Here is a 25,298-nt window from a genome sequence, read left to right on the forward strand (position 1 = left end):
CATGAGTTTGAGCAAGCTCAGGGAGTTGGTGATGGACAGGAAAGCCTGGCTTGCTGCTGTCCAAGGGGTCGCAAAGGGTCGGACACGACTGAGCGACTGAACTGAACTGAATGAGGGAAAAAGTATATTCTGCGTTTGCATTTCTTTGACTTTATGATTGTTTAAATCTGACATATGAAAATGTACCATTTCAAAAGTTCTGAAAAACCTACCAATACTTGCATGACTGAGGATGAATCTTTATTTTATTTTTTAAAGAACAATTGTGCAAATCCCCAATCGGCTATATAATAGAGTTGAAGGGAGCTGCTCGCGTAAAGCTTTGTGGAGCAGGAAAAGAGTGCGTGAGAACACGCTGGTATTTTCCCAGGAGCTTGCGGCTACGCCCAGGTTGCGCACTGGTTCCCGCACACACCGCTCTACCCCGGCGTCTGCGTGGTGGAGGCGTGGAGCCACTGGCGCAGCGAGCGTGGCTCCGCCCCGGGCGCGCGGCCCCAAACTACTGCTCCCAGAAGGCTGTGCGAGTCCGAGAGGGAAGCGGCGGCGGCGGCCGCCGCAGGAAGGGCGAGAGCGCCGTCTTCGTCGGCGGGTGTCTCCTCAGTCGTCGGACCGACAGCCTCCGGACGGAGGACGCGGCCCGAGCTTCCCCCCCAGCCCAGGGAGTTAGTCCGGGCGAGCCGGCACCACCGCCCGCGGGACGGGCGCGGGGCGAGATGTAGGGCTCCGAGCGCGGAGGCCGCGGGCGGGCTGGGGGAGCGCGGAGGGCGCGCCGAGGATGGAGAGAGCGATGGAGCAGCTCAATCGCCTGACGCGCTCGCTGCGCCGCGCGCGCACCGTGGAGCTGCCCGATGGTGAGCGGGCCGCGGGGCTGGGGCCGCCGGGGGCGGGGCTCGGGGAGCTGCGGGGTTGGGGGAAACTAACCGAAAGCTGAACAAACGCCCACGTTTACTTTCCTTGGCAGGGAGGGGCCGGTCTGGGACCCCTGGCCACCTCTCGGCCGCCACTCCCGCCCCGGGCAGGTGGAGTTTGTGGGAGGGGCCCGGGCCGTGCGCGTCCTGCCGCTGGAAGAAGCAGGACTTGAAGGAAGTCTCTCCAGACTATCGGTTAGGGGTTTCGGAGAAGGAGCAGAAATATCACCCGGATGGCGGAGACCCGGATTCAGCAGACTGCATAGTTGTTGGCCTTTTTCCATTCGCTGCCTGGAAGTGCTGGAGAGGTGGGGTAGATAGATCCCAACCCCCAACCCAAGTAGGGTCGTTTACTTTAAGGTGCTGAGGGTAATTAAGCGGTCTTTTGTTTTTCAACGTGTAGAGCACCATTTTGTTTTTACAATAAGCAGATAAATAAAAGGATGTCAAATATCAAACGTGTACTTGAAGTGCTTGTATGTTTACATGTGTACACTTTAATATGCATATCCACTTCATCATTTATTCATCAGACAGGTTGGGGCTGCGGTGCTTCTACAGAGAAGTAGGCGTGATCCTTGTAGTTAAGTAATTTTTAGTTAAGTGTGTAAGAGTACCTTCAGGATAGGTAGCACACAAGTAATAAAAGGTGAGAAAGCCGTTTTGTTTGCAGCCTCATGATCGGTTTAGTGGTAGTGTGTGAGAGCCGTGCTGCCTCTAAGAGGTTTTTGATTGTGTACTCGCAACTGAGAGAAAGGGTGGCAATTATGGCTGGTGATTTGTTTTTCTTTTTAGTGCATTGTGTTAGTTTATATCCGTCCCCGCCCCCGCCAGGAAACTTTCTTTGAATGGCTGCTGGAGCAGTGATTTTTAAGTTAGGGAAGGAGACCTTGGCACAGAGTCATCAGAGAAATGTGGACTGGGGCCCTAGGGATGATTTCCCTGAAAAGATTTTCCCTTGTTTCTACCTAAGATTCAGAACAGCAAAATTTGAGTCGACTGTTTCTGAAAAATAAGTTTGTACTTGGAACTTTGCTAGTATAAAGTAACAGACTGAAAATAATCCCGATGTTAGGAACAAGACTTTTGCCTTCAGCTTACTCTTTCTCTGTTTTGTTTCCACTTTGAGTCCATTTTTTAAGTGCTTACTCGTTTCTCACAGATTTTTTGGTGTCTGCTGCTGCGTGTGTAGTTTCATTGACAGCAATTTGTATTGCTCAGCTTGTCTCCATTTTTTTAACATAAATGTGACCTAGAATACTTGGATAATATTTCCTGGTTTTAAAGGTAGTATGTTTTCATTGTAGAAAATCTTGAAAGCAAGAAAAATAATCTATTATTTCTCACCCAGTAATAAACAATGCCTAGTATTTTCTTGAGTTCTTTCTATTATTATTTCTTTCTATACCAAATTAAGATCATACTGCATATAGTCTTTTGTCCTGCTTTTAGAAAGCATAATGCTTTTATATCTTTAAACATGCTTAATGATTTTTAGGCTTTCATATGATAATATGTAACAAACATTGAATCTAATTTTTTATAATAGATTTTATGAGGAACAGCTTTAATTTTTAAATCTTAGTCTGCCTTTATAATTATTTCCGTAGGATTATTATATAGAAGAATATAGATCTAATTATATCAACATTTTAAAGACTAAGTATCAACTTCTCAAGTTACTCTCTGGAACAGAAAGTTCCACTGACAGTCTGAGAGTCCCTCGACCCTAGAGTAATGAAAAATAAAACTTTTCTGCATGTTGCTTACATTTGTTTTTCTTTGATTATAATGAGTTTGCTCATCTTGTTTTAAAGTTGTTCATCAATTTTATCCCCAAATTCTGATGAATCTTTTTGAATTCTTTGAGATTGGCTCTTTCAAGTGCGCTCGGGCAGGCATGCGTGCATGTGTGTGGATGTGTTACATCCAGTTATATCTGGATGTGTTACATCCAGATTATTGTGCTTACATTTTAAGGGCTGAACAGAATTTCTGAGATCTATCTAAATTTAGGAAATAATCAAATATTTATCTTGCCTTGTTAGAATTCAGTTATTAATCATTTAATTGGAATAAATTATTAAGGTTGGCATTTTTAATCAGACTTCACTCTAAAGTTAACTTTGTTGCATAGGATTAAACTGCAGATATTTACTGAATTGGATACTGGGAGGACATATTTATGTTCCCTTGAGATGATGAAAACCTGAGTATTCCCACTAAGTAATGGAGTGCAGGTATTAGGCAGGGCTAACAGGAATCTCGTGAGATAGGAAGTAAGGGGAAACAATGATTTTAGGGATATAGATTCTCAGTGCACTTCAAAAAATTGGCTTATATTGTTCATTTATGTGGGAAAAAAAAAAACTACTGCATTTACAATGAATGTAGTTCGTTTAATAAAATAATAGAACTTGAGCCCATTGGAGTATATGCTTGAATGATGATTATGATAATTAACAATTAAAATTCTCTTCCATTTTATGGTTTGAGGAGAAAATTGAATATAGCATAGTGAATCTGAGCTTTCTGTTCTTTGAGGTTTTCCTTAAATAGTTTTCTGAAACTATTAATAAAAATGGCCAGCCAATGTAATAAAGTGAGGGAAAGTTCAGTCTTACCACTCTTAAATGAGAGAAAGTTTAATCTTATCACTCTGAACTTTCATTATATACCTAGTTCTCAGGATTTCTTTATGAGTGTGAAGAAGGAAGCACCTGACAGCAAATTTTATTCAGTATTTTCTTAGTATTTGCTGGAGAGTCTCCTGGCATCACAGTTGTGGTTCTATTTGTGTCTTCATACCTTTTAGTGTATGTAAGCTATGTTTTTAAAATAAGGTTAGGTGTGACTTAAAAATAAGATCTATATATAAATTTTATCTAAATAAACACTGTAAATAAACCCATGTGAACTTATGATGTTCACTTAAAATTGTGTACTATCTGGTTATAGAAGTTTAAATTCACAAATAAGGGTATTTCCTGTTTATGACTTTATCATGGAGTGACTTAATTGAAACTGTCTTGATTTTTGGGGGCAAGTGTTTTATAAGAGAGAGAGAGTGTTGTCATGCTGAGGGAGGCTTAGTCCAGTGTTTTTTCAACTCCTGTTGGTGATAGGGAATGAGAATGATTTAGTGATTGCAGTTAGCATTTTGAAAAAATCAAAATAGAAGAGAATGAAACAGACTGTATTGTACGTGTCAAGAGTAAGTACTCTATTGTCGACCTTTTGGTTATTTATATGTAGTGTATACTGTGTGCCCTGTAAAAGTTTTACAATTGGGGCTTTGGAATCAGCCAGCTTTGAATTCCAGTTTAGGCAGTTAACGCCACCATCACATACTTATTGCTTAACTAGTGCTTCAATTTTCTAATTTGCAAAATGGGGATAATACTAGTACCTACTTCATAATGTGCCTGTGAGGATAAATGAGATGATGCATTTGTATGTGAAGTGTTTAGAACAGTGCCTTGAAGATAATGGTTTAAAACATGTTGGCTGCTAGTTATTAATAGGATTCCTTGGTTATTAACTTTATTTTTATAGTGAAAGAACTGTTGCATTTGCACACTGGACTTGTGAAATTTACTGGGACTAAATTGTTCTTCATGTTCATACTCAAAAATAGTTAAAATAATGAACAAAAATGTGCAGAAATGGTAACTTCTGTTCTATAAATACTTCGATATATTTCTAAATATGTTTTTTCAAGCATAATCACAATACCATTATTAGAGCCAACACAACAGTAATTTTTAATTCTCATGAAATATCCAGTTCATCATATTCAGTTTTCTCCTCTCAAAAATATACAGTTGGTTTGTTTGAATCAGTATCCGGTCATAGTCCACACCTTAATTACATTTGGTTGACTCATCTCTTAGGGATCTTTTAGTAACTTTTCCTTTTTTTTTTTTTTTAAAACTTTCCATTTTTAAGTAATTGAGGCTTACAGAAAAGTTGCATAAATACTACTCAGTTCTTGTATACCCTTCAACCAGCTTCCCCTCATGTTCACATCTTATACAACCAAAGTACAATGATTAAAACTAAGGAGTTAATATTGGTGTATTGCTATGAGCATTTAAGATGTTTATTAGAGATATTTATTAGAGACATTACAGATGTTTATTAGAATGTCAGTTTTCCTACTAATGCCTTTTTTTCTATTTTAGGATCCAGTCCAGGATACCATATTGCATTTAGTTGTCATGTTTCCTTAGCCTCCCTTGAACTGTGATAATTCTAATTTTTCTTTGTCTCTCATGGTCTTGAGACTTTTTTAAGAGGGCTGATCAGGTATTTTGTGGAATTCCCCCTAATTTGGATTTGTCTAATGTTTTCCCATGAGTAGATTAACGTTAAAGATTTTTGGCAAGAATATTGTGAAAGTGATATGCTCTTAGTGGAAACTCAAGCACTGTGAAATATTGATATGTATTATTTCTGGTGATGTTACCCTTTTTGAGTTGATTAAGGTGATATCTGCTAGGTTCTCCACTGTAAATTCACTATTTTTCCTTTGTAATTAGTATTTGGGGGAGATGCTTTGATATGCAAATACTCTTTTTCTCAAACTTTAACTCATTCATTTTAGCACCGCTGTTAACTTTTTAAAGACTAAATGGGATGTATCAGGGTTATTCATTGTAAATAGCTTATTAAACAACATGAAGCTCTAAAATGCATTGAATTGAGGAATGACTACTGCTGCTGCTGCTAAGTCACTTCAGTTGTGTCCGACTTTGTGCGACCCCATAAACGGCAGCCCACCAGGCTCCCCTGTCCCTGGGATTCTCCAGGCAAGAACACGGGAGTGGGCTGCCATTTCCTTCTCCAGCACATGAAAGTGAAAAGTGAAAGTGAAGTCGCTCAGTCGTGTCCAACTCTTAGTGACCTCATGGACTGCAGCCTACTAGTAATATATAAAAGTAAATGCAAACACTGGCTGAAATTTACATAAGTATTGCATGAGATCATAGGTGTAACTGACTTTTAACTTCTTTTGAATTATTTCTGTGAATTCTATAAAAAATGAAAACATAAATTAAGTGATAAGTAAAAGTAAGACTTTAATGCTTTTATAAAAACTTCTAAAAATTTCTTATGTTACAGTATTGACATGAAGCAACTATTATGAACTATTATGTATATTTAATGTTTTAAATTTATTTTAGCATGTATATCTTTGATATTCATATATACTTAAAATTCCTCCAAAATCCTAGTAGGTATGGTGAAACATTCTACATTTTTGCAAATAGTAGGTGTAATACTTCTAGTGTTTTGCACTGTTCATAATTAACTTCCACCTCTTCTCCTAGTGTTTTATTTAGAGTTAAGAAAACTTTAAAATAGTTGTAAGTATCACCCTTTGGAAGAAACAGGAGATAAATTAATTCTTTTTTCTGTTTTTTTTTTTTTTTAATACTTAGATAATGAAACTGCTGTTTATACATTAATGCCAATGGTAATGGCTGATCAACACAGGTGAGTGCCTATTTCAGAAATTTATATTTTTTAAGAATATGCATTTACTTAAATGTTGCATATATAAACATGGACACAGAGTTTGGACATTTTGACCTGGGGCAAGTTATTTAACTCTGCTATAATTTGCTGTCTGTGAAATAAGAAACAAGATTTTCCAAGTTCTTTATCAGCTATAATAGTCTATGGTTAGAGATTTTCTTTAACTTTTAAAAAATTTACATATTTTATTGAAGTATAGTTGATTTACAGTGTTGTGAAGAGATTTTCTAAATGAATAGTCAGAAATTAAAATAATTATTTGCTCGGTTACTGACAGTGGAAAATATGGTTTCTGTTAGAGGTTACTTTACTACTGACCTTTGTAGCAGTAAGTTAGGCCTGATGGACAACTTATTCCTTAACATTTTACTATTTTGAAGTTCTTTTCTTTAAATATTCTTTTTATTAATGTAGTATTGACCCGTTTTTTTTTAAAGGGCTTGTGTGAGATACAGTTGTCTGGCTGTGTGATGAGGTGTGACTTGTAACAGACAACTCTGCTGTGGTTAACCATTGGGTAGTTTGGTATTATGAGGAGAAAGAGACACTGTATTTTGGAACAAATTTAAAATATAAATGATTCTTTTTTTTTTTTTTTTTGCTTTGAAATTCCTGTCTGATATAATTAAGATGTTTGTCTGATTTTTCTTATTTGGCCAAAATTAATATAGATAGGCTCAACTTTCTGCAAAGGGAGCAGCCAGCCCAGCTGTCTTTGTTTCTCAAGAATCTAGTGGGAGCTGAAGCCAACTTAGGTGTCCTCAGAGCAGGTGACATAGTCAGAGCGGCAGATGAGGAGCCCGTCAGCACCAGTTTATAGGTGAGGGCAGTTGAATTTTGGATGATGCTGCACTGGCTGCCGTGCTCTGCTTAGAGAGTAGTGCCTTGTTTTTTGGCTGATGTGAGACAAAACCTTTTGAATAGTTGGTAAGGGTAACACTAAAGAGCTATTAACTTGAGTTATTATGTTTTTAAAAACTTTTTTTTTAAACATTGACTCTTTTTGCTTAGGTCTGTTTCTGAACTACTATCAAATTCAAAGTTTGATGTCAATTATGCATTTGGACGTGTGAAAAGAAGCTTGCTTCACATTGCAGCAAAGTAAGACTAAATATTTTGGATTAAGCTATGGTCTAAAGTAATGATCAGTAAGCTTTGAAGCAATGTGATTCCATAGTAGCTATGGAGAGAGATGAGAACAGATAGCTGAGTGGTTCTTTGTCTTATTGAGGCCATAGTGTGCCACACTTGCATCCTTTCTCTAGATAGTTTTTTAATTTTGGGATTGGACTCAAGTCATATCTGATGTTTTTGCTGTCCTAGATCAGATTAGAGGAGGTTAGGCATGGCATTTATCTTTCCTGGATAACTTAAGAGGGTACATTCATCAAAATTTTACTTTTATCCCACCAGTGTAAGATTTTATATGCTAATTCCATGTAAAGTTGTTGGCTTTATACTTTTTTCTTAGGTGTGAGAATGATTTTTATTCATAATGTTCCAGTGTGTAATTAATCAGTTTGTTGATATCACCTTTTAAGATTTAGGTAGTGCTAACTCTCCCTAAATAAAATTGATTTTTCAATATAAATTTGGCTTCTGGAAGGCCAAAAGTTGAGAGTATTATATGGTTTCTTTTATGTGCTAATGCTACTTTATTTTGTTTCATATGAACTTCTCAAATACTTCATAGATTTCGTAATAGAATGTGCCATCTTGAAAGTAGAGGTTATTTACTCCTTGTGACAGGAGTTAAATAGTAGGTCAATATGGACCCCCAAAATAATGTGTTTAATAGAGCTTTTTATTTTTTAATTAAGCTTTGTCAACTATGGCTGTAGATTAAATGCATCTGAACTGTTTTTAATATTATTTTAGTTGTGGATCAGTGGAATGCTTGGTTCTGCTTTTAAAGAAAGGAGCAAATCCTAACTATCAAGATATTTCGGGCTGTACTCCTCTTCATTTGGCAGCTAGAAATGGGTAAATATTTTTTCTTGAGTAGCTTAAGTTGGATTATCAGTTATGACATAGGAAAGCACTCTGCCTTCATTTGGTAATTTTTTTCCCCCAATATTTGCCTTGGGAAGAGGGTCTTGGATTATTATGTTATCCTTTTAAATAACTATAGTAATATCAATAATTTATTAAGTTGTTCACTAATATTTTTCTTCTTAAATATATGTTTATCAGAGTTTATTTTTACTTATAATGACATTTTTTGAAAAGCATAATTTTCACCTCTTTGTTTCAGTGTCCTTTTTCCTGCTAGTTTTTTGCCACATCTGACTCCATGACTTATTTTCCAAATTGTTTAATTTTATTAATGCAATTAAAGACAGACTAAATATATTTTACCTAGTTTTATAATTATTTGTGAATGAGCGTACTAACTCATTGTGTGCTATTTTAAACCCTACTGTACTTTTTATGAGAATTTCACAGTCACATCTGTTTCTGCCTCTACAATATTTTTCACTTCTTAAAATTCTCTTGGACTGAGAAACTGGACCAAAATGGTTGGAATTATGTTTACAATGAAAATAAGTAGTTTTTGATTCAGAGCTTAAGGAACTTTCAGAAAACTTCTCTTTGAAAAATATTTCTATGTGTTTATTCTTTTGATTACTCTGGAAAGTATTTTTGTTGCCTGTTTTGAACTGAAATTCTGGGTAGTTAAGGTGGCTGCGTAAGTGAGATAGATATGGGGCTAAAATTGTCCACTTTATCAATGTGAAACCAAATTTTTTCAGACAGTGGTTAAAGTGGAACCAGTAAAATAAGAATGATAGTGATATCTAGGTTGGACATGGGAGAGGCGTAGTCTTTGACCCTGTCTAGTCTGTTCCATTTCCTGATTTAGCATGTGAACCAGTTTAGTTGTCCATGTTGTAAAAGACAGCATGCTGGTTAAACAACTGGTTTTTATCATAATTGGCCACATTAGACATGTTGTGGGGTGTCAAAGCCAAGGTTAGAGTAAACAGAGTAAATATAGAGCATTGAAGTTGGAGAGAATTGGACACGACTGAGTGACTGAACGACAGCAAGAGTGAATCACTGGTTCTTTTGCTGCACTGATCTCAGGTCTAGATCCATTATCCCATGTGTTGGTAGGTTAGTGACAAAGCTCTTTTTAGAAGTTACATATGAAAAATTGTCTCAACAACTGTAAATGGAAGGACAGGTTGGTGCACAGCAGGGATAAAACACCTGCTCCTGCTGTAGTAGGGGACTTTGTCATTTAGGAGACCATTGCTTTCCGACCCCCCCCCCCCCTTTGTTGAAGTATAATCAGCAAATAAAATTATAAATATAGTTATAGTGTATATCATGATTTTATCTATACATTGTGAAGGGATTTCTCTCATCCATCACCTCAAATATTTATCTTTCTTTTTTTGGTGAGACATTCAATTTGGAGACCATTACATTTTAAAGATGAAAACATATGACATATTATTTCATAATTCATATGGCAAATCAGTCAAGAGAAAAGGAATAAGAAGCGTCTGTAACCCTTACATAGCATCTAACTTGGATGCATTTCATTCCTATAAAGATTACTTTCGATATTCAGTACATAACTATTTTGTTTTTTATTTACTAAATGGGTGCTTTGTACAGTTTAGGGGCACCTTGTTCAACTTAAAAGCTACTTGTTCCTGTAGCTTTTGATGGTTTCAGAAAACGTTTTTTGGTGTGATTTCTCTATAAGTTCAAGTTTGTCTAGACTGAAGCAGAAGTCATAGGTGAATTCTGCCCCTTTGGCTGGTCCATCTGATTTGTGAAATTTTTTTGTTTTGTTCCCTCATCTGTCATTGTCAGAAAGGTAGAATATTTCTCTTGGCCAGTTTTAGAGTTTCTATCTTCAGCCATCAGTGCTGGGTACTAAATTGCCTTCCTTTCTAGTGGAAGACCCTTAAGTTGCCTCAGAACACTTGGATGACTGGTCCCTCTGTCCTTCGGGTTACCATAAACTTATCATTGTTGCAGTATCCAGGCAGGAAAGTTGTTGCTTCCTGTACAGTAGGATCCAGCATTGCTCATGATTGTATGAGAATTTTAAAAGAGAAGACTTAAAAATTATTGTGTATCTTTAGGTTGTGTATTGGTCAGTTTTGAAACATTTTTTCACTATTTTTTTGAGCTAGATTGTGAGCTCATAAAGGGTAGAGCTCATGTATTAGTTAATATTTTAGCTCCAATGTAAGCAAAAGAGGTAAGCACTTAATGGGCCTTTTTTAATTACTCACGGTTATGGAAAATAGTGATGACTGTTAAGTGAGAAAAAGGATGTATTTCTCTCATAGTGCCCTGCACCTTTTGCAGTTCATTTTGGGAGGGCAGCATTATGTTTTGCTGCTTCTCTTCAACAAACCTCTGCCCTGAACACTTCTTTGGAACCCTTTCCCTGGCACAGTCCTACCTAAGTGTTTATTTTGACAATAGGCCAGTGGTCTACATCAGGCTTCTGAATAGATTTTAGAAGTCCCATATTATGGGTGCCATCACACAGGCATAATTTAAACAATGTAAAATTAATTTTAATAGGATTTTGTGGTCTGCTGCCTCACAGTTATGAAGATTTATTTCCTAAGATTTTCATAACTGTATTTGATGAAGAAAATTTGTAAACGTTTAAACTTTTAAGTTTACTGAGAGCTTTACTTTCTTCCATTTCTTTGATTAAAGTGCTGATTTTAGTTGAATTTAACTTCATTTTAGAAAGAAAGAGTCATAGGAGGAAAAGTAATTTGTTTTCTTTTAAAAGGTTTATTCAGTTAATAGCAATTATAACTATTATATATACAGAGGACAAGACGGTTGAATGGCATCGCCAGCTTGATGGACATGAGTTTCATCAAGCTCCGGGAGTTGGTGATGGACAGTGAAGCCTGGTATGCTGCAGTCCATGGGGTCACAGATTGGACATGACTGAGTGACTGAACTGATAGCTTATTATAAGATTGAATAATTAGTAATTAGTTAGCTATGTTTAGTACTGAGTTGATTAAAGAAACGTGATAGGGTATGAAGAAATTTATTATTAGAATAAATAGTTACTATATTACATGTATTATGTATATTCTCTATATACTATATATTATTATGTATGTATAGCACATTTGCAAAGGGTTCCTGGACGCAATTCCAGTGTGTGTATGTGGAGGGGGGCAGTTGTAGGCTTCATCAAACCAACAGGCAAGTCTCAAATGACAGCAGTTTCCTAAAAGTCAGATCATATCTAACACTGTGATGTACCTTCAGGTAGAAGCAGATTCTGCTGGTGAAGGGCTCAGTCCTATAGACCACCCTCCACTTCAGATGCCAGTTGCGAGGTCAGTTTCAAGTAGTTCTCTGACTGACTGGCTACAGATTGGAGGTTCTGCCATCCCCTTCCAACTCAGGATTCCTGTCGAGAGTGCAGGTTTTAACTAGTACTTTGACCAGCTGGCTAGAAATCAGAGTTTCCCGTGATCACTTTCTTGGGCTTGATTAATTTGCTAGAAGGCTCATTGAACTCAGGAGAATTTCTTTATTTACTTACTAGAGTACTGATTTTTTTTATTTTATAAGAGTATTAAAGGATATGAGTCAGTAACCAAATGAAGAGATAGACACATTGGGTGCATCCTGAACAAAGAGATTTGGGCATGGTCATAGGTAGAAGCATTTTGGTTCCCCTCCATGAAAGCTCTTCCTGAAAGGGACAAAAAATTTTGTCCTTTTGGGTCTTTGTAGACATCATTACATAGTCGTTACTGACTTAAATCATTGGCTGTTAGCAGCTGATTCAACCTCTGGTTGCTATCCCCTCCCTGGAAATAGGAGTGGGACTGAAAGTGCCCTCTAATATGTGGTTGATTCTCCTGGCAACCAGCCCCCACCGTTGGGTGGGACCCAAAAGTCACCTTCCCTGAAAGTTTTCAGGAAAAGAGGCCCATTGCTTTGAATTGTTTAGGGTTTAGAACTGTGAGCCAAGAAGTGTGGATTAAGACCAAATAAATATACAAATATATATAAATATATATTCTTACTGTAAATCACAGTATCTCAGTATTCACATTAATACTATATGTACTATATATAGTGTGTGTGTATCACTTTGTTTCCAAAGCATGAGTTTTCATTTATTTATTAATGAAAGAGAAATTGAGATAAACACTGAAGAGTGAGGAAGAATGGATCAGGCTAGGAGAAAACATTGTGAGCAAACTGACAGGCAGTTCAAAAGGCAGCAACATACTTTTGTAGATGTCTCCAAGTAGGATATACAGGTGTCCAGAACAAGAAAAGATGCTTAATGTCCCTAATCAGGGAAATGCCAGTTAAAACTACCATGAGACACCAACTCAGATTCATTAGTATGGCTGTCAAAAAAAAAATGACAAGTGTTGATGAGGGTGTGGAGAAATTGGACTCATGTGCTCTGTTGGTGGGAAAGTGAAATGGTACAGATGCTCTGGAAACTAGTTCATTGCTTCCTCAAAAATAAAAATAGAATGATACTATGATCCAGCAATTCCACTTCTGGGTATATATCCCCCAAAATCTCATGCGGAGTCTTGCAGAAATATTTGTATACTTGAATTCATAGCAGTATTATTCATAATAGCTAAAATAAAGGAACCTAAGCATCCATTTGCACATGAATGGATAAACTAAATGTGGTATATACATACAGTGGAATATTATTCAGCCTTACGTAAGTGCTAAGAAGTGCTAAGTCGCCTCAGCTGAGTTCGACTCTGAGCGACTCTCTAGATTGTAGCCTGCCAGGCTCCTCTATCCATCGGATTCTCCAGGCAAGAATACTGGAGTGGGTTGCCATGCCCTTCTCTAGGGGATCTTCCCAGCCCAAGAATTGAACCCGCGTTTCTTCTGTCTCCTGCATTGGCAGGCAGGTTCTTTACTACTAGCACCACCTGGGAAGCCCCTTAAAAGGTAGGAAATTCTGTATCCATGTTGTATGCTGCAACATGGATGAACCTTGAGGAGATTATACTAAGTGAAATAAGCCAGTCACAAAAAGACAAACTGTATGATTCCACTTCTGTGAGACATTTAGATAAGGGCAAATTGTAGAGATAAAGTGTAGAATAGTGGTTGCCAGGAACTAGCAGGAGAGGGAATGGAGAGTTAATTATTTAATGGATGCAGACTTTCAGAAAGCTGATAAATGTTCTTGAGATGGATGGTGATGGTGGTTGCACAACAGTATGAATATACTTAATATTGCTGATCAAGTGATCAAATGTTAGTTGCTTAGTCGTATCTGACTCTTTGTGGCCCCATGAACTGTAGCCTGCCAAGCTTCTCTGTCCATAGACTTCTCCAGGCAAGAATACTGGAGTGGGTAGTCATTCCTTTCTCCAGGGCATCTTCCTGACCCAGGGATTGAACCCAGGCCTCCTGCATTGCAGGCAGATTCTTTACTGTCTGAGGCAGCAGAGAACCCTAATACTGTACACTTAAAAATAGTTAAGATGATAAATTTACGTTATGTGTATTTTACTACAGTAAAAAAGCTGAAAAAAAATTAAGTGGGTAAGGGGATAAATAGATAGCCATTTTATTAATTTGTTATTTTTTACAACTCATCTTATTTTAAATATGCTACAATCAAGAATATAGGATACAGCATTCACTGAGACATCATTTTACTCTGTCCATTCTGCTTCCATTAGACTCATGAATGCCTTAGATTTTTAATGAAGATTACTATTTCAAATATTCTGTCAACACTAGAAATTTCATAGCATTTTGAATGATGAATTTGTCCTAATGGCATTAAAACCTCATTGTGCCTTTTAAAAATCCTATTATCTTTGAATCATAGAAACAATATTGTTTCCTATGCTACATTTATTTATTGAAATATTTATTTAAATATTGCAGATGCAGGTTATTTGCTCTCAATATTGAGTGTAGTTAATATTTCAGTAAAATAATTTTCATTTGTTTATTTTTCTAGTAACAGTTGTCTTTACTGTCTCTTTTTCTTTTCAGGCAAAAGAAATGCATGAGTAAATTATTAGAATACAGTGCTGATGTCAACATTTGTAATAATGAAGGTCTTACTGCAGTAAGTGCTAAGAGTTTTTGTCTGAGATTTTAGAAATACTTTTAGAAAATATCAAAAGTAATAGTAATGCAAAGTGTAGTACAAATATTTCTGCAGTTATTTCTTTGTGGTAATTGGGAAGATACAGAATGATTTCAGGTATACTTCTCGGCTAATTTATACATATTGATGTTAAGGGTGAAATGTTTATAATTGGTTTGTTCTGAACTCAGCAAAATTATAAAAGTGAGGCAATAAGAATGATGTGATCTTTGTTTGGTTATGTTGCCTATGCTGTCTCCCAACTATTGTCAAACAAAATTCATTGCCTCTAAGAGTCCTATGAGAAAAAAGCAGAGGAGCATCAGTAAGAAAAACTGAAGGCAGTGGGTGAGTTTCTTCACACAGGTGGCAGAGCCAGAATGAAACATGTATCTTCCGTATCCATCTCAGGAAATGGAAGTGCTAATGGGTACAGGGCTTCTTTGGGAGAAATGAAAATGTTCTAAAATTGATTGTAGTGATGATTGCACAACTCTGTGACTATACTGAAACCCAGTAAGCTGTATGCTTTAAATAGATGAATTGTAAGGCCTGTGAATTATATGGCACTTTATGTCAAATAAATGTACATCTACTTTATGACACTCTTAGCCTGAAAAAAATAAACATTCTCTTTGTTTTTCTTTAATTTCTTTTTTCTTTTGAACTTTTTGTTCTGTATTGGAGTGCAGCCGGTTAACAGGGCTTCCCAGGTGGCGCGGTGATCAAGAGTCCACCTGCCAGTGCGAGTGATGCAGGAGATCGGGTTTACTCCCCGGGTCGGGAAGATCCCCTCGAGTAGGGAATGGCAGCCCACTCCAGCATGCCTGAAAGATTCCATGGACCGAGGAGCCTGGGAGAGTACAGTCCATGGGGCTGCAAAAAGTTGAACGTGACTGAGCAAGCGAGCACACACACACACGTAGACGGTTAACCAACGCTGTGGTGGTTTCAGGTGGACAGCAGAGGGACGCAGCCGTATATATACATGTGCCCTTTCTTCCCTCAACCTCCCTCCCACCCGTGCTGCCACATAGCCCTGCGCAGAGTTCCAAGAGCTACACAGGAAGCCCCAAGGGCTATAAATATAGCATGTATAGGTGACCATCTCAAACTCCCCAAGTATCCCTTCCCCTGGCAACCACAAGTTCATTTTATAAGTCTGAGCCTCTTTCTGTTTTGTAAATAAGTTCATTTGTATCATTTCTTTCTTAGATTTCTTATATAAGGGATGTCATATGACATTTCTTTATCTGACTTACTTCACTCAGTATGACAGTCTCTGGGCCCATCCATGTTGCTATAAGTGGCATTATTTCATTCCTTTTAATGGCTGAGTAATATTCCTTTGTATATATTTACCACATCTTCTTTATCCATTCCTCTGTCAGTGGACATTTAGGTTGCCTCCTCTCTTGGCTGTTGTAAACAGGGCTGCAGTGAACATTGGGATGCATGTATCCTTTCAGATCTTGTTTTTCTCTGGTTATATGCCCAAGAGTGGGATTGCAGGGCCATATGGTAGCTCTGTTTTTTAGTTTTTAAAGAAACCTCCATACGCTTCTCCATAGTGGCTGTTCCAATTTGTGTTCCTGCTAACAGTGCAGGTGGGTTCCTTTCTCTCCATACCCTCTCCAGCATTTACTGTTTGTGATTTTTTTTGATGATAGTTAATAGTTTTGATTTGCAGTTCTCTAATAATTAGCAGTGTTGAACATCTTTTCATGTGATTATTGGCCATCTGTATGTCTTCATTGGAGAAATCTCTATTTAGGTCTTCTGTGTATTTTTTTAGTGGGTTGTTTCTTTTGATGCTGTTAAATGTCATAAGCTGTTTGTAAATTTTGGAGACTAATCCCTTATCAGTCACAAATATTTGCAAATATATTCTCCCAATTTGTTGGCTGTCTTTTCATTTCTATTTTTGTTTCCTTTGTGCAAAAGCTTTTGAGTTTAAGTAGGCCCCATTTATTTATTCTTTATTTCCATTATTCTGGGAGGTAGATCAAAAAGATATTGCTGTGATTTATGTCAGAGAGTGTTCTGCCTTTGTTTTCCTCTAGGAGTTTTATAGTGTCTGGTTTCACATCTAGGTCTTTAGTAACTTTCTTTTGACCTTCCTCCTCAACTTCCAAATTTCTCACTCCAGTCAACTTTTCTCAGTTATTTTAATAGATTTAAAAATTTTGTTTCTCTAATTCTAAATAACATGCTAGTATTAACTGCTTTTTGACTTTTCTGTTTTAGGCATCACCTATTAACTTTCTGGAATATAAAGTTAAGTGTTTCTTTTTTAGCCTTACCTCCTCTTATTCCATCATGTACAAGCGCATTTCCCTCACACCCATCCAATAGAGCTATAATTTTTGTTAGGTCAGTTTTCAGTGTTTTAATTTTTTGGCTAAATAAAAACTGTTCATAGTTGGGCCAAAAAGATTACTACAGTTGCTTTTTGGGGGTCAGGGGATGCTGTGTTTTGTGGCATGTGGGTTGTTAATCCCATGACCAGGCATCGTACCCATGTCCCCTGCACTGGGAGTGCAGAGTCTTAACCATTGGACTGCCAGGGAAGTCCCTGTAGTTGCTTTTCTTTCTCTCATAGCATTTTGTTTTTCATGTGACTAATAATTGTATTTTCAAAAATGAGATACTTGTAGATTCATATGCAGCTGTAAGAAATAATACAAAGAAATCCTCTGTATATTTTGCACAGTTTTCCTCAATGCTGACATTTTATAAAACCATAGTATAATGTTATGACCAGGATATTGACAGTGATACAATTTATGTTATTTAGATTTCTCCAGCTTAACTTGCATCCACTTTTACCTGTTTATGTATGTATGTTAAGTTTTAGACAGATTTACTACCTTTATAGCTCTGTGTGTCCACTACCGCAGTCAATATTCTTAATATTTCCAACTCCAAAAAGATGTTTTTTGTTTTCTTTTATAACCACACCTTTCTTTTCCTTCATCCCGTGCCTAACCCTGGCAACCAGTAATCTGTTTTTCATTTCTAAAATTTTGTCATTTCAAGACTATAATATAAATGGAATCATACTAGGAATGGGCTTTTGTGTGCTCATCATATTCCATGGGATGGATCTTGGTTGTGTGTATTAATAATTCATTCCTCTACACTGCTGACTAGTATTTCTTGGTGTAGATGTACCACTGATGGTTTAACCATTCACCTGTTGAAAGACATCTGGGTTGTTTCCTGTTTGGGCCTATTGTGAATAAAACTGCCATGAACATAGTGTACAGGTTTTTGTGCGAACATAAAGGTTTCATGTTTTAGGGAGGAAAATGCCCAGTAATACAGTTGCTGGGTTGTATGGTAGTTTCATGTTTAGTTTTAAAATGCACTGGAAAGCTTTTCCAGGCTCACTGCATCATCTTGTACTCCCACCTGCAACATATGAATGATGTAGTTTTCTGTCATTCTCGCCAGCATTTGGTGTTGTCACTGTATTTTATTTTAGTCATCTTGATAAGTATGTATGTAGTGATAATTTCATTGTGGTTTTAATTCGCGTTTACCTAATTGCCAATGTTGAACAGCTGTTCATGTGTTTTATTTGACATCTATATATCCTGTTTTGTGAAATGAGTTCAAGTCATTTGCCCATTTTCTGTTTGGTTTTTTTTTAATTGAATTGTTAGAATTCTTTGTATTTTGGAGATACCAAACCTTTGTCAGGTATGTGACTTGCAAATATTTTCTCCCAGTCTTTACTTTGCCTTTTAAAACTCTTGACTGGGTCTTTTGTAGTATGAAAGTTTTAAATTTTGATAAAGTTTAGTATATCAGTTTTTACGTTTATGGATTGTATTTTTGGTGTCAAGTTTAGGAACTCTTTACCTTGCTGTAGAGCCCGAAGATTTTCTCTTACCTTTTTCAAAAAGTTTTATAATTTTCCATTTTATATCTAAGCCTATGATCTGATTTAAGCTAATATTTGTCTGTGATGCTCAAGTCAAGGCTCATTTTTTTACCTATGGATTCCAGTTACTCTCTCACTATTTGTTGTAAAGACTATATACTTCCTGTGTGAAATTAGCTTTGTCTCTCTCTAAAATGTTTTAGGCATACCTGTATTGGGTTATATCTGGGTCCTCAGTACTGTTCCAGTGATCTGTGTGCATTTACCATTATCACACTGTCTTGATTACTCTAGCTATATAGTAAGCCTTAATATCAAGTAGAGTAATTCCTCCCACTTCATTTTTGTCAGATTGTGTTAGCTACTTTGGTTCTTTCACCCATCTGTATACATTTTAGAATAAACTTATCTATGATGAAAAACCCTGCTGAGGTTTTTTTTTTTTTTTATTGGAATTGCATTAAGCCTATAGATCAATTTGGGGAGAATTGACATCTTTACTATGTTGAGTCTTCCAGTCTGTAAACACAGTATGTCTCTCTGTTTATTTAAATCTTTGATTTCTTTCATTAGAATTTTATGTTGCTCAGCGTACAGATCTTGTGCAAGTTTTAAGTGTATAGCTAGATTTTATTTTCTTTGTAGCAATTGTAAATAATATTATTTTTAATTTTGATTTCTGCATGTTCATTGATAGTACATAGAGATACAATTGCTTTTTTGTGTTGATCACATATCTTGTGACCTTGCTGAACTCACTTGATTAATTCAGGAGTTTCTGGTAGACTCCTTAGGATTTTCTACATAGATAATCATATCATCTGCAAATTAAGATAATTATGGCTTTTCCTTTTCAATCCATATGTCTTTTCTGTTACTTCCTTCATTGCAGCTCAAAATTTTGTTTTCTAAATGTGTATTGTCAATTCATTACTAGAGTTTCCCTGAACTTTATAAATATCCTCATAACATATGTTTACTACCTTTCATCTTGAATAGTTTTGAGGGAGTCTCTTATGGAGACTGCTGTTAGATTTAAGTCATAATGGTTGACTTCTTGGCTTCCTGTACAGTGTTATTTGGAATCTCTTCACCATCATCCTGGAGATGCCTTTGACTTTCTCTTGTTTTGGGTTTTTATTTGTATACATACCTTGGAGATACTGCAGGTTCTGTTCCTGACCATGTTGATAAAATGAAAACTGCAGTAAAGCGAGTCACACAGATCTTTTGGTTTCCTAGTTCATATAAAAGTTATGTGTAACTAAGAGACACTGCAGGGTGCTTGCCACCTCTTCTTGAGCTTTTGGGGAGTTCTGTGATCTCAGGTTCTTAGTGTTCTTCTTAGTGTTCTCTCTTACTGGTTTAGGGGTCATCTTTCTGTTCTGACAAAACAGACAAAAGCTTCCAGAAGGTGTTGCTATTGTACTCTCTCCTGTTCTTTATCTTAATGTGCATATTCATTTGCTCAGTAGTGTCTGACTCTTTGCAACCCCTTGGACTGTTGCCTGGGAGGCTGCTCTGTCCATGGAATTTTCCCAGCAAGAATACTGGAGTGGGTTGCCATTTCCTCCTCCATTATCTTAATAGATCTGTTGTTTAAGAAAAAGTACCCTTTACTGACATTTCAGAGGTTTGGGAAGAAGTAGAAGCTGGTACTTGGGTTCAAAGCTACCATTTGAAAATAATTTGCATGATATATTTTTTTAATGGAAAAAAGGCAGATGAAAAATGAGTGGACAGGATAGACCAAAGTTATAGCATTATCTTTGAGTTGTAGACTTTTAGGTGTTTTATATTTTTTATCTTCCCCATGTATGTTACTTATGTTTTATGCATTACCTGTAAAATATAGGAAATAAAGAATATGACCCCTACTGTGTTGATTACTTTTTGACTTATGTTTGTTTCTGGGGAAGGGAAAACATTCAGTACCTCTTCTCTAGAGATAAACTATACATACAGTCCATGGTCATCTAAGAAACAGAGTATTAGTAATCCTCAGTTTAGGATTTTTAATTACTTTGAACATTGAAATGCTTGATTTCGAAGTACATGACTGTGTAACCTACATCCTGATACATATTTTCCCCCATTTAAAACATAGGAAAAAATTATATTGGCTTAAATTTTAATTTTATTCTTTGGTATGCATGTAGTGCTCACAGTTGAGAAATAATTGAATTATTTATTTGCTGTTTTTATATGAAATACTCCTGCATAAATGTTAAGTAACTAAATGGCTGTACAGATACACTGGCTGGCTGTGAATGGGCGGACAGAACTACTCCATGACCTTGTTCAACACGTCAGTGACGTCGATGTTGAGGATGCCATGGGGCAGACAGCGCTGCATGTGGCCTGCCAGAATGGTCACAAGACGGTAAATTAAGCCTCAAGGACTTTTAAGTTGCATGTGTGTTTTTTTTTTTTAAACTTTGAATTCATGAGAAGTTTTTCACTGTGCATAATTGGAAGCATAAAGCAAAATCTTAAAACATTTTCTGCATCATGTGCACTTCTGATTAGTATATTCTGTGTGGGTAAAAGGAACAGAAAATAGTGCTTTTAAATATGTCTAATGTAATTTGGACTTCAATTTTATTTTTGATTCATAGATTTATTAGCTGTATGTTTTAAATTTTAAATATTAACAAATAATTAAGTTTATAATGTTTATTCTGTTCTTGGTTTTATCAAACAACTTTTTCATATTTTTTTTGTTAATCATTTTCATATTTTTACCATTAAGCCTCAAGTGTTGGAATTAGACCATGAAGAGAGTAAGCTCCAACTTTGCTTAAATAGTTCAACTTGGGTTATCATATTTTTTTACTCCCTTGGCATATAAGTACTATATAAGTACTAGAATCACAGCTATTTTCTTTCTTACTGTTGATTTCTAAAATCATGCATTTGTTTTATGGCAGAACTTTACTGTTATCCCTATGTATAAACATTTGGCTTTTAAAATTGCTAATAGTTTTCTTTCTCATTAGGAGACTGCTACCTTATTTAAAGATTGTTAGCTTAAGATTTTAGATTGACTTTCTGCTTTTTATAATTTCATATCCTGGTTACTTTCAGTTTTTTCCCACATTTAACATTATGGATAATAGAATATTATTTTGCTAACTAAAATAAAAAACCAACTGAAAACAAAAAAACACCATCGGAATCTACAAAGATAAAAAGTTCATGTTTATTATTTTGTACACATTCTGAGTCTAATGTTTTTGTTGGGAGAATTCTTGGTGGAATCTGGATTTCTGTCTTTGCGAACACTTTTTTCCTAACATAGGTTCAGGATGTTGGCTCCTGCATACCAAGATGTTTTATGTATGACCTCAATTCACAAAATATTGAACTTCTTTAAGGTAGTGAGCTCAAAGTTGACATTGTCATATGTTTAATAAGAGTTGGATAAAAGAGAGATATGAATATTTTTTTCTTTCCTGGCATTTCTTCTGAACACCAGTGTTCATTATTATTCTTTTGTCTTTTATCATCTGAAAACTTATTCAGTGTTTTCAGGATTATTCCTTTTCTTTACTTTTTACTTTCTGCAAGTCAGTATTACTAAATTTAAGACCTATTCTGAGTGGGGAAAAAAATCATCTACAATGTTCTAATCTTGACAGGCCCCAGTAAGCAATTGTTGCCTGTTAGAGTCCTGCTGGTAGCTCTTACTCAACAGAAAAGTACCTGCTTTAATGTTAAACACTCTGCTGAAACAAATGAATGGCATATCATTTACTGGGATTGTAAACTCCATCTGTTGCCCAGTAACTTGTCTAGTAAAAAACTAAATTCAGATTAGGAATTATCTACGAAAGCTAATTTTAGGTTCTTTGAGCCAGTGAAGAAGCAAAAATTACCCAGAAAACCTTTTTCAAAACATGTGCATTACAGGGTGCACTGAAAATTTAGAATTGCCTACTGAAGTTATTGAAGAGTAGTTTGTATAAGTATAATACACTCCATATGGTTTACAACCTAAAGCAGGTGTGGTAAAGTAAGGGAGAATTGCTCATAGTCAGATGGCCTTTGAAGAACTGTATTTTCAGATTTATAGGTGGCTTGACTTCATGGTGGTGATGGGTTTCACAGGGTGAGATTTTGCAGATATAGTATAGAAGGACGAGTATAAAAAGCCACGTTGACTTGTGGTTGATTGTATTAGTGAGTGAGGTTCCTTTCTGACATATTTGGTCCATTATAGTTACCTGCGAGGATCATACACAGAGGGAATGTTTAGCACTATTTTCCGATTCATTGTGTATATTTTTAATCCTTCAATTAGGGCAAGAAAGAATCTTGAAAAATTAGTCCATTTCCTAGCCTCCAGATGGAATTCCACCTCTAAAAATCTGTGTTGATATTTGTGTTAATATTACCTATTGTCATAATGTATTTGTGGGACCTGTTCAAATCTTAGTGGATGAGCATATTCTTTTATCTTAAGTTGAATCTGATTTAAGGGTTCTGAGATGTAAGTTATTATAGGGTGTAGGGATTATTGATTTTGTTTTTAACTGCATATCTTTCCATAAGTTGGACAAAGTCTAAAATGCTTTGTCAGGTATCAGCAAATGAAAATGGCCTTTGTGTTGTCTCAAAGTAGTTAACTTTTGCGTAAACTCATTAAAAAATCTTCAAAACTCATGTTCATGTAGACATATACCAGTCCACATAGGTTTAAGTTGAGAATCAATACTATATGTTGATGATATACTTTATGGGGCTTCCCGGAAGGCTTAGGGGTAGAGAATTCACTTACAGTGCAGGAGCCACAGGAGACGTGGGTTGGATCCCTGGGTCGGGAAGATCCCCTGGAGTAGCAAATGCAACCCACTCCAGTATTCTTGCCTGGAAAATTCCGTGGACAGAGGAGCCTGGTGGACTGCAGTGCATAAGTCGCAAAGAGTCGGACAGGACTGAGCATACACACATCTTTTATAGAATAAAATGTAAAACTTTAGAGAGGGAAAGAAACTCCATTAAAAATATTTTTAAAAGTATATCAGCTCTTTTCAAATTAAAGAGGATCATATGAGAAAGAGATGCTCTGAAATTTACCTTTTAATCTCATTTTAGGGAAAATCTGAAGAATGCATGAAAAGATTTTGGACTGGCTAAGAGCTCTAAAGCTTTGTAGAACTTATAATTGAATACTGTATTCGTGCTTTGATGACACATAAATTATAGATTTACATTACCTTTTTTTGCAGATAAAAGATCTGGAAGAAAGATTGATTTTGTCATAATTAAGAAATTGAGTAATTTTTGACATAATTTCATATAGATGCATCTGTTTTGTTAGAGGTAAATCAAGATAAGGATCTTTTCATCCTCTTGCTGGAAGGAAGTGGTTTGGTCAGTTGAAGAGTACAGTATGATCATTTTTGTCCTTGTGACATAATAGCATTATGATTTTAAACTACTTCAGTTCTGACTCTTGGACCCCCTGGACTGCGCCAGGCTTCCCAGTCCTTCACTGTCTACTGGAATTTGCTCAGATTCATGTCCATTGAGTCAGTGATGCCATCTAACCATCTCATCCTCTGCTACCCTCTTTTCCTTTTGCCTTTGGTCTTACCCAGCATCAGGATCTTTTCCAATGAGTTGGCTTTTTTCATCAGGTGACCAAAGTATTGGAGCATCAGCTTTAGCATCAGTCCTTCCAGTGAATATTCAGGATTGATTTCCTTGAGGATTGACTGGTTTCATCTCCTTGCAGTCTAAGGGACTCTCAAGAATATTCTCCAGCACTGCAATTCAAAAGCATCAATTCTTGGGCACTCAGCCTTCGTTATGGTCCAACTCTCATATCCATACATGACCACTGGAAAAACCATAGCTTTGATTATATGAACCTTTGTCATCAAAGTGACATCTCTACTTTTAATATGCTGTCTAGGTTTGTCACGGCTCTTCTTCCAGGGAGCAAGTGTCTTTTAATTTCATGGCTGTAGTCAGCATCTGCATTGATTTTGGAGCCCAAGAAAAGAAAATCTGTCATTGCTTCCACTTTTTCCCTTTATTATTTTTGCCATGAAGTGATGGGACCAGATGCCATGATCTTAGTTATTTGAATGCTGAGTTTAAGCCAGCTTTTTTGCTCTCCTTTTTCACCCTCATCAAAAAGCTCTTTAGTTCCTCTTTACTTTCTACCATTAGAATGGTATCATCTGCATATCTGAGATTGTTGATATTTTTCCCTGCAATCTTGATTCTAGCCTGTGATTCATCCAGCCCAACATATCGAATGATATACTCTGCATAGATGTTAAATAAGCAGGGTGACAATATATAGCCTTGTCTTAATACCTTTCCCAATTTTGAATCAGTCTGTTCCATGTCCGGTTCTGTTGCTTCTTTACCCGCATACAGGTTTCTCAGGAGACAGGTAAGGTGGTCTGATATTCCCATCTTTTTAAGAATTTTCCACAAGTTAGCTGTGATCCACAAAGTCAAAGGCTTTAGTGTAGTCAATGAAGCAGAAATAGATGTTTTTCTGGAATTAACTTGCTTTCTCTATGATCTAACGGATGTTGGCAATTTGATCTCTGGTTCCTCTACCTTTTCTAAATCCAGTCTGTACATCTAGAAGTTCTCAGTTCATATACTGCTGAAGCCTAGCTTGAAAGATTTTGAACATCACCTTACCAGCATGCGAAACATGCACTTGTCCAGTAGTTTGAACATTCTTTGGGATTGCAATGAAAGCTGACCTCTTCCAGCCCTGTGGCCACTGCTGAGTTTCCAAATCTGCTGACACAGTGAGTGCAGCACTTTCGCAGCAGCGTCTAGGATTCGAGATAGCTCGGCTGGGGCTCCATCCCCTCCA

At 36.6% G+C, this 25,298-nt stretch overlaps 1 protein-coding gene across 6 annotated transcripts in view; it reads left to right on the top strand.

Annotated features, from left to right (window-relative positions):
• The first annotated feature begins 515 nt into the window (after positions 1-515).
• Positions 516-25,298, top strand: part of HACE1 (HECT domain and ankyrin repeat containing E3 ubiquitin protein ligase 1) — a 118,382-nt gene continuing 93,599 nt past the window's right edge. For 2 of the 6 annotated variants that reach the window (XM_020872571.2, XM_070450046.1), the window contains exons 1-6: positions 516-851; positions 6,353-6,407; positions 7,461-7,550; positions 8,328-8,432; positions 14,463-14,538; positions 20,700-20,831. In XM_020872571.2, the coding sequence (XP_020728230.1) occupies positions 776-851; positions 6,353-6,407; positions 7,461-7,550; positions 8,328-8,432; positions 14,463-14,538; positions 20,700-20,831 (534 nt within the window). In that variant the 5' untranslated portion in view covers positions 516-775. Of the gene's footprint in view, positions 852-6,352; positions 6,408-7,159; positions 7,270-7,460; positions 7,551-8,327; positions 8,433-14,462; positions 14,539-20,681; positions 20,832-25,298 lie in introns of those variants that run through there. The other 4 variants (XM_020872576.2, XM_070450045.1, XM_070450047.1 and 1 more) reach the window with 4 other exon arrangements.

This window comes from Odocoileus virginianus, chromosome 19 (genome assembly GCF_023699985.2).
Source record: "Odocoileus virginianus isolate 20LAN1187 ecotype Illinois chromosome 19, Ovbor_1.2, whole genome shotgun sequence".
NCBI lineage: Eukaryota > Metazoa > Chordata > Mammalia > Artiodactyla > Cervidae > Odocoileus > Odocoileus virginianus.